Source organism: Pristis pectinata, chromosome 1, assembly GCF_009764475.1.
Source record: "Pristis pectinata isolate sPriPec2 chromosome 1, sPriPec2.1.pri, whole genome shotgun sequence".
Classification (NCBI taxonomy): domain Eukaryota; kingdom Metazoa; phylum Chordata; class Chondrichthyes; order Rhinopristiformes; family Pristidae; genus Pristis; species Pristis pectinata.
The window spans coordinates 90242041-90261644 of record NC_067405.1 but is presented as its reverse complement, the minus strand read 5'-3'; the positions used below and the strand labels follow the sequence as shown (position 1 = coordinate 90261644).

Below are 19604 nucleotides of genomic sequence, written 5' to 3'. Positions count from 1 at the left end.
GTTAATGTAATGCTTCTGCCCCATTTAGAAATAAGGGGGACATGATTTGGGACTTGGCCTGTGTGGTTAGTGTTATCCTCCAGTCTCAGACAGTGAGACAATCACTACAGTTAATCTCGTGCTTTCAATTCCTGGATTGCCCTGCAGTGACATCCAAAAATATGCATTGGTTGAGATTGTGATGCTTCATCTGCCTGAAAAGCAGACAAACTATCACAGGTAGAGAATGGTGTCTTGGAACAACTCAAGGAGGGTACTTAGGAAGCACAGTATCAAACCAAAGCATAAGTGATCATGTTTATCCACTGTTGCTGAATAGAAGGCAACCATTCCACTGACAGAATCATCTCCTTCAAAGTGTCCAATTAGTCCCATTCCCCCCAACTCTTCCCCATAACCCTGCAAATTTTTCAACCTCAAGTACTTATAGAACTTCAATTGTCAACTTCAATTATTTAGTTAATTTTCTTTCGAACCTGTTTCCAGCACTCTTTCAAGCAGTGCCCTTTGAATCACAACAATTTGGTGAAAATTAATTCTTATCGACCCTCTAGTTCTTTGGCTAATCATTTCATCTGTGACCAATCTTCCTCCCTGTATACTTTGTCAAAACACTTCTGAATTTTGAAACTTTATATCAAATTCCTTTCAACCTGGAGACCAGTCTCAGCTTCTTCGTTCTCCTTTTACTGCAGAAACTGTATCAATATGGACAGAGGGAGCCAGCATTAATGCCCTCACAAAGACTTAATTAATAACAGGATCTTGTAGATCTGCTATGGGTACAAGAGTTACAAATCACTTTTAATTGGTGAGTAATGACTGCCTAATAACTGTATCCCCATGGTCCTTTTTCAACAGCAGTTTAATTTGCTTTAACTATTGAACCAGAATTGTCCATAAAAAAAAGGAACTCATTAACACTTGGTCTGAAAGATGCTTAGAGTCACCAGTAAGAGATCTGGGGAAATGTTGTGCTTCTTAGCATCAGGAGTAAGTGACCCTTATGTTAGCTGCCTTTACTGTCTCCCTCCTGTCGTGTAATCCTTCATCTTGCAAAAATAACTTGCAATCTGTAGTCAGCGTACCTCATTAATTAATTTTTCCTAAGAACTACTGAATTCCAAACTTTCCAAAGTTATCCTGATCCAGGAACTGTTCCTTTGGATTAGAAAATTGCATATGTCACTTTACTACTTAGAAAAGATGAGAGAGGGAAAGCAGGGAACTATAGACCAGCTAGCCAAACATCTACGGTCAGGGAATTACTAGAGCCATTGTTAAGAATAAAGAGATTGAACCCCTTGAAAACTGTCAACTGATCAGAGATAGAGACCATAGATCCATGAAGGGCAAGTCATGCATGTCAAAACTGATTGAGTACTTTGAAGAGGTCAGAGTGTCAGAGTCATCCAGCACAGAAGCAGCTTTTAATCAGTGAGTAATGACTGCCTAATAATTGTATCCCCATGGTACCTTTTTCAACAGCAGTTTAATTCACTTTAACTATTGAACCAGAATTGTTCCATAAAAAAAGGAACTTATCAACACTTGGTCTGAAAAATGCTTAAGGTTGCCAGTAAGAAAACCTGGGGAAATACTATGCTTCTTTGCATTGGGAATGAGCTACCCTTCTATTATCTGCATTTACTGTTTTCCTCCCACCATTCGGCTCAACATGTCCACACTGAACACTAACCACCCATTTACACTAAGCCTATTCAATCACATTTTATTCACCCCATATTCTCATCTATTCCTCCCACTCATGTACATATTTGCGGCAATTTACAGTGGCCGGTTAACCTACCAACCAACACGTCTTTGGGACTTGAGCACCCGAGGTAATGATTGAACTCGGGTCACTGGAGCTTGGAGGCAGCAGCTCTACTAGCTACGGCACTGTGCTAGCGAAGGTGACAGGGGATTGTCTAGGGATGATTTTTGTATGGACCACCAAAGGGCATGACATAAAGTCCCACTTAAGACACTGGCTAAAGCTGAGGGTTGCAAAATTGAAGGCAATTTAATGAGATGGTTTAGAGACTGGCTGAAGAACAGGTGATGGAGAGCAAGATCATTAAACTGTGGATGCTCTATTTTGTCAGGTTGTGACATGTTGTGCCACAAAGTTTTGTCTTGGGAGCACAACTATATGGTTTGCTGATGATATGAGGCTAGGTGACATTGTAGGCAACACAAATAGAAGCATTAAGTTACAGAGCTTTTAATGGATTGAGCATCTGGGCCAAACAGGCAAATGGATTTCAACATCGAGAACCGTGCGGTCGTCCAATTTGGACTGAAAAAGGAGAGAACAGAGATACTTCTAAAATGGTATAAAGCTAGAAAAAAGACAAGAGTCTTTGTTCATAGATCATTATAACATCAAATTAAATTAGGAAAGATAATGGAAACCAGAGGACTGGAGCATAAATGAGTAGAAGACACGTCATAGCTACACAACGCTCTGGTGGGACCACAACTGGAATGTGTGACCAGTTCTGTGCTTGGGAATAGGGTTGCCTAAAGTTCTGTGTTTAATGGGCTGTCCTATATTTGAAACACAAATAGGCTGTTTCAAATGAGATCACTATTGGACATTCTCTTTCCCGTTTCGATTTTACTGATCTATGCACCCATCCCACAGAGAGAAGAGGGAGGGAAGGAGGGAAGGGAAGGAAGGTAGATGGGCATTGGGGTATGGGTGGAAGGAGGAGAGGGGAGCGAAGAGTTGGGAGAGTGGGAAGCAACTTAAAATTCAATTCGGCTTGACATGGTATGTTGTAATTTTCTTTCTTCTCTACTTTCTGGGTTCATAGGCCCAAGAAATCGAGCAGCACTTCATAACAAACCTTGAATGGGCGAGTCAAAGCAGTGAGCATTAGAGGGCGATTAGACAGAGAGATGTGTGTTTTGCTGCCCTCTCAAGAGAATAACACAGCAATGTTGGGTAAGCCACCAGCTCCTCATACTATGCCTGCATTTAGAACAAGCTAGGGGTTAGACTGCTAGGGGTTAAGTTTGTTATACAGCCAGCTGATATGTTTTTTTTTTGCTCGAAATTATTTTGTAAATCGTCATCCTAGTTCTGAGAGTGTATGGGTCTGTAACACAGGATAGTCACCGAGAGAAGCAGGATCCTGCTGGTTTAACAAGGAAGGTGATTCTCAAGTTTGAGCTAACGAGAATTAGTGGGACAAATAGGAAGGATATGTTGGCATTGAAAGGCACGATTCACCCGGATGAAACCCAAGTTGAAAGAGTTAAATTAAGAGGGTATGTTCAATAGGCAAGTCTTGTGTTCACTTCTGTGTAAAAGATTAAGGATTTGATAAGACAGATAGCAAGAAGCTATCGTTTCCATTATTGGATTTCAGTTTGAGGGGGAATCAAAGTCAAGTTTATCACCATATGCACAAGTACATGTATGCACAGGTGCAATAAAAAACTTGCTTGCAGCAGTATCACAGGCACATAGCATCAGATAAGTAGCATTCACAAGAAAAACATAAACTAAACATACATTACACTCAATTTTTACAAGAAAGAACACAATTAGAACCAAAAAAAAATGAAGTCCATGGCATTGCAAAGTGATCAAAGTGGTCATCGTGTTGCTGTACTGAAGTAGTGATTCGGGTTGTGCCGGTTGGTTCAAGAACCAAATGGTTGAAGGGAAGTAGCTGTTCTTGAAACTGGTGGTGTGGGACTTCAGGCTTCTGTACCACCTGCTTGATGGTAGCTGCGAGATGGCATGGCCTGAATGGTGGGGATCTTTGATGATAGATGTTGCCTTCTTGAGGCAGCACCTTATATAGATTCTACCAATGGTGTGGAGGGGTGTGCCCGTGATGTATTTGGCTGAGTACACTACTCTCTGCAGCTTCTTATGTTTCTGCACCTTCAGATTGCCGTACTAGACCATGATGCAGCCAGTCAGGATAGCCTTAAGAGTAGGAAATGGTTGAAATCTGGAACTGTCCTTCTAAATGGCTGAGGCACAATTGGAAGTTTCCAAACTGAGACAGAGAGATGCATTAGAGGCTTAAGGGGTACAAAGCCAAGGTCGCTGGAAGGAGCCATGATACAGATAAATCATGATCTAGTTGAATGTTAGAACAGCTCTAGGGGCTGAGCATACCCCTTCCTTGCCATGAAAGGGCAGGTTTATCTCCTGCTGTTGGTAATAGCTAATCAATAAGCTGTTGTGAGCATCAGCCACCAGGTACAAGGTACCAGAGCCAACCAGGTGAACGAATAACAGCACTTTTTTATTTGCCCAGAGGCTGCTTTGACTCACAGGATGGTTCACTTGGAATGGAACAGAGAGAAAGTTGTATAAATATCAAGAACTTGTGAAAGTACTGAAAGGCTGGGTGAATTGAAAATGCCTGACCTTGGATTGATAGATTTTTGATAGGCTATTAAAGAGAAGGGAATTAAAGCGGGGGGGGGGGGAGGGTGGGGGGAGCTGGGGGGGAGTAGATCGGCCACGATCTAATGGGGTGCTGGAACAAGGAGGGGCTGAATAAACTCCTCCAATTCCAACACTGGAAAGAGGGCAGTACAGTGGTGCAGCTAGTAGGACCACTGCCTCACAGCGCCAGAGCCCCAGGTTCAATCCTAACTTCAGCTGCTGTTTGTGTTGAGTTTGCACATTCTCCCTGTGACTTCATGGGTTTCCTCCCACATCCCAGAGACATGTGCGTGGTAGGTTAATTGGCCACTATAAGTCACCCCTAGTGTGTAAGTGAATCGTAGACTCTGGGGGGAGTTGAAGAGAATGGGGGAAGAATAAAAAATGGGATTTATGTAAGATTAGTGTAAATGGGTGGTTGATGGTTGGTGTAGACTCACTGGCTGAAAGGGCCTGTTTCCGTGCTCTTTCTCTCTATGACTCTGGCTTTGCCCTGTTCAGTGTTTGATGCTCAGACTGCAGAGTCAGATGCATAGTGAGGGAGCAAAGGAGAGGTGGAATAGGGCAGTGAAAGTGATGGCTGCACCCAGGAGCCCAATAGGCTATTGGCTTTAAAGGGCCAACCTCATTTTAACATCTGAAATCGGACCCTCGCTCGAGGGAGATTGTGAGGAGGGGGGGGTATGTGTATCTCAAAGAGAGGACAGGAGATGCAATGGTCCCAAATGATTCTTGCAGGGAGGGGCAGAAGAATGCAAGTATTCAGGTTCCTTCCAGCCCACTCAGTAGAATTCTTCCAACGAATTGAAGATGATGTGCACTTTGGCTGCAATCTCTCATCCCACTACCTGCTGGTACATGAGCATTTTAGCAGAGCCATAACCCCCACCACTCGCAATGTACTATTCCCACCAGACAGGGACTAAAACTGACCCTCGCACTGCTGTCAAGTGAAGGGCTCTGACATTTCACCTGTTGACTTCTGCGTGTCCCCACAAGCCTGTGAGTGTACTGCCTTCCAGCAATTCTCAAACAAGAGGAGGTTCTTCCCCACCAGTCACCCTCACTGCAAGGCATCATATTCAAAAATATTAAATAATAGTAACAAAATAGTGGATGGAAGCCAATTATTCCTTACAAGGGCAGGTAGCGTTGAAAACAGTTCAATCTAATGGCGTCATCTCATTTAGAACATAGAACATAGGAACAGGCCCTTTGCCCCATGATGTCTGTGCCAAACCTGATGCCAAATTAAACTAATACCATCTTCCTGAAGGTGATCCACATCCCTCCACTCCCTGCATATTCATACAGTATGTCTATCTGAAAGCCTCTTTACTGCCACGACCATATCTTCCTCCACCACCATCCCTGACAGCTTGTTCCAAGCACCGCCACTCTTTAGTAAATAAAAACTTGCCCCACGCATCTCCTTTAAACTTTCTCCCTCTCACCTTAAAGCTATGCCCTCTAGTACTTGACATTTTTACCCTAGGAAAAAGATTCTGACCGTCTAACCGGTCTATACCTCTCATAATTTTATGCACTTCTATCAGGTCTCCCCTCAGCCTATGATGCTCCAGAGAAAACAACCCAAGTTTGTCCAACCTCTCCTTATAGCTCCTACTCTCTAATCCAGGCAACATCCTGGTAAACCTCCTCTGCATACTCCCCAAAGTTTCCACATCCTTCCTGTAATGGGAACCCCAGAACAGCACACAATACTCCATGCAGTCTAATCAAAGTTTTATACAGCTGCAACATGAACATTTAGATTTTACTTAGTAAGGGGGAGTCATCTTCCATCGAGTGATTAATTAAATTATATGGCAACCTTAAAAGCAAACATCAGATATGATATGATATCTTTATTAGTCACATGTACTGTACATTGAAACATACAGTGAAATGGGTCTTTTTGCGTTACTGAGAATGTGCTGGGGAGCAGCCTGCAAGTGTCGCCACTCTTTTGGCGCAACATAGCATGCCCACAGCTCCTAACCTGTACGTCTGTTTGGAATGTGGGAGGAAACCGGAGCACCCAGAGGAAACCCACGCAGTCACAGGGAGAACGTAAAAACTCCTTACAGACAGCGGCCAGAATTGAACCCAGGTCGCTGGCACTGTAATAGCATTACGCTAACCACTACACTACCGTGTGGTTTATGTAAGGATGTGAGCCTGATGACATGAATGCTCTGGCATCTCACGTACTTACAAACAGAGCAACCAGACCAATGAGTAAAGCCCTCAATAATGAGAGTTCACCAATTTTGTCCCAGAGGTACTGTTTAATACTCCACCATTGAGCTAATGTAGTATGGCAGCCTAAGACAATGACTTGTGATCATAAATTGGTAGCCAGATTGATGGTTCCCACCCAGTATCCCCACCCCAATGGTTCCATAGCCCAGGACCCAAAAGATTCCTCATGTACACAGATCACTTAGCAAGCATGAGTTCTACCTTCTTTAAAACGCTTTATCTTCTTCTTCTCGTTTGTTTTCCCTGAGTTATGGTCAGTCTTGTTCTTTCTGATTGCAAATTTGGCTAGTCCTACTTAGGGAATTAGCGATATACTTGGCCTTCTGGTTACACATGTTCCATGGTTCCACTATCGGCAAGTCTGTGCAGTACAACATCAAGGGCTGAAGCCACCTTGAGTGTCCTTGCAAGGTTCCTCGGTCAGGCATTATGCTCATCCTGTGAACCTTTGCAAATGCTCCATGTTGCAGAAGAATAGTTTACCATTTGAAACCCACAAGCTCCTAAATATTTTATTTTCAAAAGATGATTCTGGCTTTTTTCCAGTATACACTAGTTTGCAATGGCTTAATATGCAGCCAACAGCACAAAGTAGCGTATTTGTAACCTTTCATCACTAATGTGCCCCTCTCCTTTCTTCTCTCTTTCTCTCTCTCCCTCCCTCCCACCCCTATTTCTTCCTGACTTCATAGATCCGAAGAGAAAACCAACATCAGGATTCCCAGAGAAAGTCGATGCTCTGGAGGAATATAATGGCTGATATGTGGTGTATGACCAGGTCAGCTCTAGTTCATGGAACGCAGCTGATGAATGTACCCCTGCAACCTGGTCCATCCACTGGAAGATTCACAATTGATTGACTACTATGTATTCACATCTCAGGCTGACCCTACTTGTACCACTGCTGTTGGCACAGAGACTCCTTCAACCTTCCAACTCATTAACTGTTACTCAAGAGTCCACACCTCAGGCATGTCATGCATTCTCAAGAACCCATGATTTCCAGAGATATGTTGGCCTTTCTCCATTTGGTGAAGAGTTACCTCATTGCCTTTAATGAAGTGCAAAGCATCTTGAGCATCAATGTACCAACTACAAGAGCGCAGATGGGAGGAGATTGCCAGCGGGAATCTACTAAGTGTTTAGATTTATCACTGGAGTACCAGAGGGAATAATTGACTACAGTTTGGAACAGCAGATCAAAATAATAGGGGCTATCATCCTTAGTAAAGTTGTCTTCATTTAGTAGTCTTCAGCCAAGTAGGTATATTCCTTCAGTCCTGACAGGACAGCACTGCAGTACTGGCCAAAGGGTGCTCCTCAACCACTAACCATGGTCCTCCCACCACCAGACAGGCGCCACGTGTGCCTCTCCACCATCGTCATCATGAGCAGCATGGCCTTCATGGACGCCTACCTGGTAGAGCAGAACCAAGGGCCTCGGAAGATTGGGGTCTGCATCATCGTGCTGGTAGGGGACATCTGCTTCCTCATCGTGCTGCGGTATGTGGCTGTCTGGGTCGGAGCCGAGGTAAAGACCGCCAAGCGTGGTTATGCCATGATCCTCTGGTTTCTGTACATATTCGTCCTGGAGATTAAGCTCTACTTCATTTTTCAGAACTATAAAGCTGAGAAAAAGAACACAGACATAGTGGCGCGAAAGGCATTGACCTTACTGCTTTCTATCTGTGTGCCTGGGCTATACCTCATCTTGATCGCCTTAGACAGCATGGACTATGTCAGGACTTTCAGGAAGAAAGAGGATCTAAGAGGACGTCTCTTCTGGGTAGCTTTGGACTTGTTGGATATTTTGGACATCCAAGCCAATCTGTGGGAGCCACATAAGTCTGGCCTTCCGATGTGGGCAGAAGGCCTCATGTTTTTCTACTGCTACATTCTCTTGCTCATTCTGCCATGTGTCTCTCTTAGTGAGATCAGCATGCAAGGTGAGCACATAGCCCCTCAAAAGATGATGCTGTATCCCGTGTTAAGCTTGGTAACCATCAACATAGTCACGATATTCATCCGGTCAATTAACATGTTACTGTTCCGAGACAGTCGGGTTTCAACTATATTTATTGGCAAGAACATCATTGCGATTGCCAGCAAGACTTGCACTTTCGTAGAGTATCAAAAACAGGTCAAGAATTTCCCGGAGAATGCAATAGCTCTCGAGCTCCAGCAGAATTCCATCCCACACAATCAGAGCATCCACAATACACAAGCTGTCCCACACAACCAAACCCCAACCAGAGAAATAGTGGACACATGACGGCAGGCAGGTCAACTCTGAATTGGGAAACGGATTGTTTCCAAAGGTGGTCCGGGGAGAAAGCCAATGGGAAGGAAATGCTTCCAGACTCTAGGTGGCAAGGACTGCTCCATATCCAATAAGAATGCATGGATGGGCTGACAGAAATCTGTGTTCACCCCACTCTCGCTCTTCTCTTCTTCCTATTGGTTTCCTATTGCTGGCCTCTTGCTACAACTCAGGTACGATAAGGAGAGTTTGACGGCAGCTTTGGGATGGTATCAGAAACTCTTCAAAAAAAACCTTTGCCCTGGAACTTGAAGCCACCAAAAGAAGTTGCAACTAAGTCTTTTTTTTTCCATAGTCAATGGTCTATTGGATTTGTCATTCTCAACACACAAGACTTTAATGTCCAAATTTCTAACATCTGAAATAAACATGTTTATTATGATGGCAATTGTTTTACAGCATATTTTGAGATCTAACTGTATTTTCAGACACAGAGTATTTAAATTATTTCAGAAACTACATTTCTGCCAAATTTTAACAGAAGACAACATGGAAGGTAAAGGAAAAGATGGGAATTAACCTTGCTTTGATTTCTGAATGATTGGCCTTGAATCATTACCTCTTTCTGTTCAGGTGGATGTGTGTCATGTAGTTGCCTTCACTCCTTTTACACTTCCAACTCACGATCATTAATTTAATCCCAATTTCTGCAGCTCTTGAGAAATCCACTCAGTCTTTCGATTTATTGATCCAAGTCACTGATGCAAGTTGATATCCATTTCAATACTGAGAAGACCTATTAAAATTTGACTCAAGACTAAGTCACAAGCTGTCATTGCCTTGAAGCCCTCAGATTCATACAATACAGAAACAGACCCGCTGTCCATAAACTATGCATTGCTTTCTTTAAGATAACAGATAATAATGGAAAGGTTTAAATGTACGCATCTTCTATTTTAATCATAAATTTATGTTCTTCCATTGGGCTGTTTATACATTGATGGGCTGAACCAAGGTCTCACCAGATTAAGTTGACAAAGAAACCAACCACTATCTTTTAATAAACAGCCACGAGCCACTGGGGTTTATGAAGCATGTTGTTAATCTAAAGTCTCTGGTGGAAGAAGAAAAGTGACAAAAGGAATTACTCAATTTCAAGCACAGTGGGTGTACTTTTCTGAAGCTCTTTGCTGTGCTTGTTTTACATTCTCAGTCCATCCCTGTCATTACTGAGCAAACAGCTGCAAGTGTCTGCAAAGAGACACTCCCCCATCAGTCACTCATCTGCAAGACTCCGTTAAATTATTTTTGACTGTTCTTATTTGTCTTCTGGCAGAGAAAGGTAGAAAATGAGTTGATTTGCTGAAGATGAAATAAAAGATATTTGTTTGACAAACAATGTGGACCTTATAATTGAATAATGAGAGGAACTTTGGATTGAGTAAGATATCATAGCTAAAGAAATCAACACTTCCCAATAGAAAAATAAAAACAGTGTAACATAGACATTGATTTAAACAGGAAAAATTGTTATATCTTAAAGATTGCACTTTTGAATAGTTTTCTTACATTAGTTATTCATTTTTCAGGATTTGCCTGTCACTGCAAAACCAAAATATGGTTATATATAAGGGGAGGCTAGATTAGTACATAGGAATAAGGGAAAAGAGGGTCAGACAGATAGTTTCAGATGAGGAAGCACAGGAGGAGGCTCAAGTGGAGCATAAGTACCAGCATGGATGGCTGGACTGAGTGGCCTGTTCCTATTCCATATATCCAATATAATTTTGTGCCTCTGAGTAAGATGATGGTGGGCTCAAACTCCATTCCAGAGACTTGAGTTCATAATCCAGGCTGACATATCCAGTGCAGTCCCAAGGGAGTATTGCATTATTGCAGGTCCCACCTGTTAGATGAGATGCTACTGAGGCTACTGATGTTACCTCCAAGACCTCATTAGCCCTTTCAAGTGAAATTAGAATATCACACAGCACTACAAGAAAAGGTTTCCTGGTCAATACTTGTCCTTCAAGCAACATCACATGACTTTGTCATTATTCCCAATAATATAAACAGAATCATAGAGTCATACAGCACCGAAACAGGCCCTTCGGCCCAACTCATCCACACTGACCAAGATGTCCATCCAAGCTAGTCCCATTTGCCCGTGTTTAACCATATCCTTCTGAACCTTTCCTATCCATGTACCTGTCCAACTATCTTTTAAAAGTTGTAATTGTACCTGCCTCAAACACTTGTTTTGGTAGCTCACTCCATATACGTTCCACCCTCTGTGTAAAAAAAGTTGCCCCTCAAGTTCTTATTAAATCTTTCCCTTCTCACCTTAAACCTATGCCCTCTAGTTCTCGATTCCCCAACTCTGGGAAAAAGACTGCGCACATTCACCCTATCTATGCCCCTCATGATTTTATACACCTCTGAAAGATCACCTCTTAGTCTCCTATGCTCCAGGGAAAAATGTCCTAGCCTGCCCAACCTCTCCCTATAACTCAGTCGCTCAAGTAACGGCAACATCCTTGCAAATCTTTTCTGCACTTTTTTCCAGTTTATTAACATCTTTCCTATAGCAGGGTGACCAAAACTGAACATAATACTCCAAGTGTGACTACACCAGCATCTTGTACAACTGCTACATAACCTCCCAACTTTTATACTGAATGCCCTGACCGATGAAGGTTGGCATGTCAAAAACCTTCTTCACCACCCTGTCCACATGTGACTCCACTTTCAAGGAACCATGTACCTGAACTCCAAGGTCCCTCTGTTCTACAACACTCCCCAGGGCTCTACTGTTTACTGTGAACGTCCTGCCTTGATTTGACTTTCTAAAACCCAACACCTCGCACTTATCTGAATTAAACTCCATTTGCCATTCCTTGGCCCACCTACACAGCTAATCAAGATCCAATGCAAATCCTGACAACCATCGTCATTATCAACAACACCACCATCAACTTACTAACTGTGCTTTGTAAGTACTGATCCAAATGATCAATATAAATGACAAACAGGGGGACCAGCACCAACACCTGAAGCACAAAACTAGTCACAAGCCTCCAATCCAAAGAACAAGCTTCCACCATCACCCTCTGATTGCTACCATCAAGCTAATTATGTATCCAATTAGCCAGCTGTCCCTGGATCCCATGTGATCTAACCTTCCAGAGCAGCCTTCACATTGAACCTTATCAAAGGCCCTACTGAAGTCCATATAGATCACATCTACTGCCCTGCCCTCATCTACCTTCTTGGTCACTTCATCAAAAAAAACAATCAAGTTCGTAAGACATGATCTCCTAAACAAACCTGTGCTGACTACCCCTAATCAATTCCTGTCATTCCAGATGCATGTATATCTTATCCCTCAGAATCCTCTCCAGTAACTTACCTACCACAGATGTTAGGTTCCCTGGTCTATAGGTCCCAGGTTTTTCTTGTCAGCCCTTCTTAAATAAAGGGTTCTTGGATATACCTGGTCAGGCCCTGGAGATTTGTCTACTTCATACATTTTAAGATGTCCAGCACCTCCTCTACTGTAACGCGGACTATGCCAAAGACATCCTCATTAACTTTCCTTAGTTCCCAAATCTTCATGTTTTTCTCCACAGTGAAAACAGAGGAGAAGTATTCATCGAGGACCTTGCCCATCTCCTGCACTTTGGTATCCACTTTGGTCTTTGAGGGGCCCTATTCTCTCCTTAGTTACTCTTTTCCCCCTAAATATACTTATAAAATCTCGCTGAATTCTCCTTAGTCTTCTCTGCCAAAGCTATCGCATGCCCCCTTTTTACCCTCCTGAATTCCTTCTTGAGTATACTCCTGCATTCCCTATAAATTGTCTGCTGCATTTCCCAACATTGCAATTGTGGCTAAGCTTCGATAAGTACATTACTGGCTGAAATGTGTTTCAGATACTGAAATTGAAGGGCGTTACATAAATGCAAGTTATCTTGGATCAATAGCTGTTAAATGGGTGACTTGGGAAGGGTCACACCTACATGTTGTCTGGTCACACAAGTCTACTGTTAACTGAACCTTTCTTTTGATAGAATTTAATCCTTTAACTCAGCTAATTATATTTTAGACTTGTCTTTTGTAAATGTACAAGTAGCGTTTATGGAGTTTACAAGTCTATACGTGAAGACTTTTCACTGAAGGCTTATCCACCATTGGCAACAGAAGAGTTTCCAAAGGGTGGAGCAACAACATCAAGGAAATTCATTGTTAAGGAACTGATCCAAATTCCTCTGCTTCTGAGTTCATGTCATAATGAATATTAATAAAATAATATTGAAGTAGAGTTCTGACTACCAACATGCAATCTTACTGCCAGCAGCCAGTAACAAATGAAGGTATCTGCCAGTTTTTAGATCCATTTAATTCAACAGTGTCAATGACTAATGATAGAGAGGTAGATTTGCTGACTTTAATTTGAGGGTTGCAGCATTTAACCAACACAGTACTGACATTCCAATCAGAATTACATTCAATTTATAGTATAGGAACAGGTTATTCAGCCCAACAGTTCTAAGCTGTACATAATCTTTCTCTTCTTCATCTAACCTTAGTATCATATCCTACTTCTCTTTATCATTCATGTATTTATCTAATTCTCCTCATCTGAATGCAACAAAAAGAATTAACATCTTCCAAACTGTTGAGTGCATCATTGCCATGACAGTAAATACTTTTGCTGTGGCAATGTTTTGTCCCAACCATGACTCTCCAAGTCAATTAAAACCATTAAAAATCAGTTTGCATCTGTCTGGAAACATATACTCATCAGCACACAAAGTTCAGGATGGCTTTTTCCACCAGTTTTTCCCTCCTCCCCACCACCTCCCCTCCCTCAACTTGAGCACTTGAATCGCCTAGACATTGAATGCTGTGGGCCAAGTGCTGGAAAATTGGATTAATACAAATACATACGCACTGGTCAGTGTGGACTTAGTGGGCTGAATGGCCTGTTTTCATGCATATGACTCTATATTCACAGAAGTTAGAGATAAAGACATTTCCACAAAACTTCGATGCTGACTTTCCCCAAAGACCGCAAGAAGTAAGCTGTACATGAACTGTCTTGGTAATCAATGAACACCTTGCACCTCCTGTGCTGGGAAATCTCTGGTACTTGCAGTTTGACAGGGCTTATTTAACAACCCTGAAAGCAGGTGAACACAGAAAGATTAAATTGATGGTAGAAATGCAGGAGGTCAGTCAAGCTTTCAAATCCAATATAAAACACAAGAAAATAGTTAGGACTTATTACTTAAATCAAGTAAGCCCATATTCCATTATATCTGCCTCTACTCCAGTAACATCTAGCCTGTTATTCTGGTCATACCAGCAATGTTGAGCACAATGATTATCCATAGAATCATCCTCATTTCTAGAGTATATTTGGTTGCAAAGCCTTTGTGGATACACAGACTACCCATTTTACTAAAACATTTTATTCTATACCAACCATTGATATTATTAATAACCCATGGTTATGTAGATGTCCAAATGAACTCATTTATCATTTTTATCTCCAAATTACTGGTGAGTTTTGCAGATTTAATAGAAGAGAAAATTCAAAGAGAAGAGAAAGAAGAGAAAATTCAAAAGAATTTTATTTTGTTCAAAGCATGCTGACCAAAATTTCGGGATGAATGAAACACATTCATTATTATTTTACAAAAGATATTTGAGCCATTTGTGCAAGCAGAGACCTAAGGGTACAGGTTTAAAACAGAGATGAGGAGAAATTTCTTTAGCCAGAGGGTGGTGAATCTGTGGAATTCCTTGCCAGGTACAGCAGTGGAGGCCAGATCATTGGAGGCATTTAAGGAAGAGATAGATAGATATCTAAGTAGTCGGGGTATCAAGGGAAATGGGGATAAGGCTGGAAATTGGGGTTAGAATAGTGTGTTTTTTTTGCCCCCCCAATTTCTCATTTCTTTTTCTTTTTTCCCTTTTCCTTGGAGCAGACTCAATGGGCCGAATGGCCTACTTCTGCTCCCTTGTCTTGTGCTCTTGTGAACTCTAGCAACATCGGTGATGGGCAAGAGATGTCAGGAACTCAGAGTCATAGAGAGATACAGTGTGGAAACAGGCCCTATAGCCCACCAACTCTGTACCAACCAGTAACCACCCGGTTACACTAATCCCATTTTCTTTTATTCTCCCCACATCCTCAACAATTTCCTTATATTCTTCCACTACCTACACACAAGTGGCAACTCACACTGGCCAATTACCTCACCACAATAGAGGACACATTTTTACATCCGCCAGTGATTACCCGACCAAGCTACCCAGGATACTCTTGGGTATGCAGAATATGTTTACAGTGATAGATACACGGGATGATTTGGAAGAGGGATGATCATCCACTTCCTCAAATCTGTTCTGCCACTCAGTTGGATCATTGCTGATCCATACCTCAACATCACTTGCTCTGTGTACCTCATCCAAAAATAATCAATCCATATCAGTCTTGGAAGTTCCATTTAAAACTCAGCATTGACACTATCCTAGTGAAATGATTTTGAGATTTCTACTTAAATCAAGTCTTGAACTCACTCCTGAGTTCATAAACTCCAACATCTGCACCTTGTTTAAGTACAAATAAGGATAAGTAATCTTAATTCAATCTGCTATATTTACTGGATTACAATCTAAACTGATGCAATCTCTCCTCGTCATATGAACCACTGTGAAGTCTGATATCTCTAAGTGTACTCTCAGATGAGCTTGAAGTTACAACCTCTATTAAAACACATTATCTGAGGCATCCATGCAGCAGGCTAGCTTATGGGTAAGAGGAGCCAAGACTGCAGGTCACTGGAGCACACACCTTAGCCAAATATTCATTAAATGCTATTTCCTCCACTTGATGAGGTTACAATTTAGATAAGTATTTACTTTCCCTCAAACCATTTATAATGTATTTTGCACAGTCTCATTATTTGAAATTGGTTTGGGTTGTCACATCTATGGTCAGATGCAGAATATTAGCAATAATGTGGAAATTAACTAATCTATCACAATTGAGCTCAAGGACAAAATGAATCCTAACATTTACAATGCAAAAGGTAGAAATGCCCAAATGTCTAATGAATGACTAGTTGATAGTCTTAAAAATAAAGTCAGAGGCCTTAACTTCTCATTAACATCAATTAACTGCTGGATTCCATTTTGAAAAGGGCCTTCCACTGGGTGTCCAATGTACTTGCCTGTTTTAGACAACCAGCACTTTTCAGTTTAGGCATCCAATGAGGTCATAAGGACCCTAGTTACCATTTTATGTCAGGACCTGTGTGGTGCTCATTCCATCCAGTTCCAGTGACCCATGAAAAGCAGAGAATGATTTTTAAGGGCCCCACAGGAGTAAATAATAATAAATAACGCCAGCCACTTCACTGGTGATCGCTTTCCCACCTTCCCTCTCCTTCATCCAGTCTTGCTGACCTCTGATTCAGCCCAATGTTAAGGCTTCACATGGACAAATTCCTCTGGAAGACTGTTTGCTGTCCCTATAGCCCACCTGCCTGATTTAAATGAGGGTCTCAAAATTATGGGGGCCACTTTGGCAACCAAATGGCAGGCCTTTGGTCGGGAACCAAGACTCAAAATTGACCCATGGGGTTGTCCAAACCAAAGGAATTTAAAGTTAGTTGGGTTGTTAGCTTCCGGACAGTCAAAGACAGATGAGGGAAGCAATTAAGCCCACATGACTATTCTTTAGTAGAATCCTGCAACTTCCTCATTCGTCATTGTTCGGAGGGTGCCATAGAAGAGAGAGAGAGTGTGTGTGTGTGTGTGTGTGTGTGTGTGTGTGTGTGTGTGTGTTCTGCTAATCTGTTCTCATTCAACTAATTCACTAGTTGCAACTTTATCTCAGATCAGTGTAGATAGAATTTCCAAAGTAATATTAGCTGGAGGTCATTTCTCCAGAACAGATTGAACCATTGATGATGGTGTTGACCCTTTGCTGGTTGCCTTCTGACAGTTGGCACTGGCACACTAAAGCCTTTGAGGGTATTTGTACCCATGATGAGTTTCCCAGCTGTTCAACAATGGGCAGGATCACAACAGAGTCCCCTCTTCTTCCAACAAAGTCAACAGATAGAGTCGTGGAGATGGGAAACATGCAGCACAGAAACATGTCCTTTAGCCCAACGAATCCATGCTGACCATCAACTACCCATTTACACTAATCCTACATTGCTCCCATTTTTATTCTCCACACATTCTCATCAACTCCCCCTTGGTTTTACAGTGGCTAATTTACCTACCAACCCACAATGCTTTTGGGATGTTGGAGGAAACTGGAGTGCCAGGAAGGAAACCCACATGGTCACAGGGAGAACGTGCGAACTCCACACAGACAGCACCAGAGGTCAGGATTGAACCTTTGTCTCTGGTGCTGTGTGGCAGCAGCTTTACTAGCTGTGCCACTGCACTGCCCACACTAAACTAATCAAAATATGGAAATATGGATTTATTTCTCTCCTGTGATCAGACCTTTCTCAGCTCACTCCCTGGATAGCATACAGTGAATGTGAAGAATAGTTCCACTAAGCACCAAGGATATCTATGGCAACAATGTGACAATTAGCAGACAACCCACTTATAGCAATAAAACCGAAAATTGTGGGGAACGTACAGCTGGTCAGGCAATATCTGAAGGGAGTTCTCAGTTCAGTAAATGATCCTTTCCAGTGATGCTGGTTGATGGACAGGAGAGGTTTAGAGGGATATGGGCCAAATGCAGGAAAACTGGACTAGCTTAGATGGGCACATTGGTTGGCATGGACAAGTTGGGCCAAAGGGCCTGTTTCCGCTCTGTATTACCCTATGACTCTATGAGGGATGAATGTTGTCCAGGATCCCAGGTAGAACTCCCCGACTCTGATATTGTGCCATGTTGTACAAGGTAGCAATATTGTGCTCACTATAGCTGGCTGAGTGGCCAGGCAGAGCCTCAGTTTAAGAAATACATGGCCTGTGACAGTGAAGCCCTCCCTCAGTACCACATTGGAGTGCATGCTGAAGTTTCTGGGGTAGGACGTGAACTTGTAATTTTCTGAGTTGAGAATGCAGCTCACTGGCACACAGCTGATGCACAAGTGCTGTGACCTCTTTCCCTCTTTCTATAGAATAAAACACTCAGTTCCCACTCTAAATCCAGCATCTATTGAGAAAGTCAATGATTGTTATCCCGTCACTGTTGAACACCCTTTCATTATCGCCACCACTGTGTGGCAGCTACAACCTGACCAGAGTTCACTCAAGTATTTCACCCTCGTCTGTTGATCATCCTCCTCTCTACCTTCAAAGAGCCTTTGACTCCATGTAGGAGATGTCTCCATGGGTGCCATCTATGCTTGGGTGTCTCTCCCAGATGGCCATATGTGAGCCTTGAAAGACTCTTTCAGAATCAGAATAAGAATCAGGTTTATTATCACTGATTTATGTCATGAAATTTGTTGTCTTGCAGCAGCAGTACAGTGCAGAGACATAAAGACATAAAAATTACTTTAAGTTATAAAAAGAAATAGTGTAAAAGAGGAATAATGAGGTAGTCTTCATGGACTGTTCAGAAATCTGATGGCAGAGAGGAAGAAGCTGTTCCTGAAACATTGAGTGTGGGTCCTCAGGCTCCTGTACCTCCTCCCTGATGGTAGTAATGTGAAGGGGGCATGTCCCAGGTGGTGAGGGTCCTTAATGATGGATGCTGCCTTCTTGAGGCACCGCCTCTTGAAGATGTCCTCGATGGTGGGGACGGTTGTGCCCGTGATGGAACTGGCTGAATCTACAACCCTCTACAGCCTTTTTCAATCCTGCACATTGGGGCATCCATACCAGGCAGTGTTGCAACCAGTCAGAATGCTCTCCACTGTACATCTGTAGAAATTTGCAAGAGTCCTTGGTGACATACCAAATCTCCTCAAACTCCAAATCAAGTAGAGCCTCTTTTTTCTTGTGTTGTATTTCTCTGAGGATGTGAGTGATTGCTAATAAGTTATTCAGCCAGGAGACGATGAGGACTCTTCTGAATTTGATACAGATCCTCTGACAGATGATCTTCTAAGGTAAGAGGAAGAAAGTTCAACAGAGGTTTAGCAGACAAGTTTTTTACAGAGTGTGGTAGGTGCCTGGAATGCACTGCTAGGGAGAAAGCAGATATGATAGCAATGTTTCAGAGGCATTTAGATAGACGCAAGAACAGGCAGGGAATGGAAGGATATAGACCACATGCATACAGACGTACAGTTTAAATCTGCATCATGGTTGGCACAGATGCCTGTTCCTGTGCTGTGCTGTTCTATATTTTATGATTTACTCAGGGAGGACTGCACCATAAGAGGTTGTTAAACTGATGCCTTGTCTGCCCCCTTGATGAGGCATTAAAGAGCCCAGGGGACCAATTATAAAGTAGAATATCTGGTATTCTGGACAATATTCACCCCCACCAAACAGCACCCCTGGAAAAGGTCATTCCCTGACCACCAACATTTTTCTTCTGTCCCTATCTACTTAGAACATAGAACAGTACAGCACAGGAACAGGCCCTTCGGCCCATGATGTTGTGCCAAACTAATTAAACTAGTAATTGAAAGCCTATTAAACTAACCCCTTCTGCCTACA

General features: G+C 42.4%; 1 protein-coding gene across 1 annotated transcript; it reads left to right on the top strand.

Moving 5' to 3' along the window:
- Positions 1 to 8018: 8018 nt before the first annotated feature.
- On the top strand, positions 8019 to 9316 carry tmem121aa (transmembrane protein 121Aa). Its single transcript, XM_052024726.1, has one exon. It carries the CDS (start codon positions 8019 to 8021, stop codon positions 8955 to 8957), a length of 939 nt encoding a protein of 312 aa, XP_051880686.1. The 3' UTR covers positions 8958 to 9316.
- Positions 9317 to 19604: the final 10288 nt, after the last annotated feature.

Excerpts from the sequence above, each read along its gene's own strand:
- tmem121aa (XM_052024726.1), top strand. The coding sequence starts at position 8,019 with ATGGTCCTCCCACCACCAGACAGGCGCCACGTGTGCCTCTCCACCATC.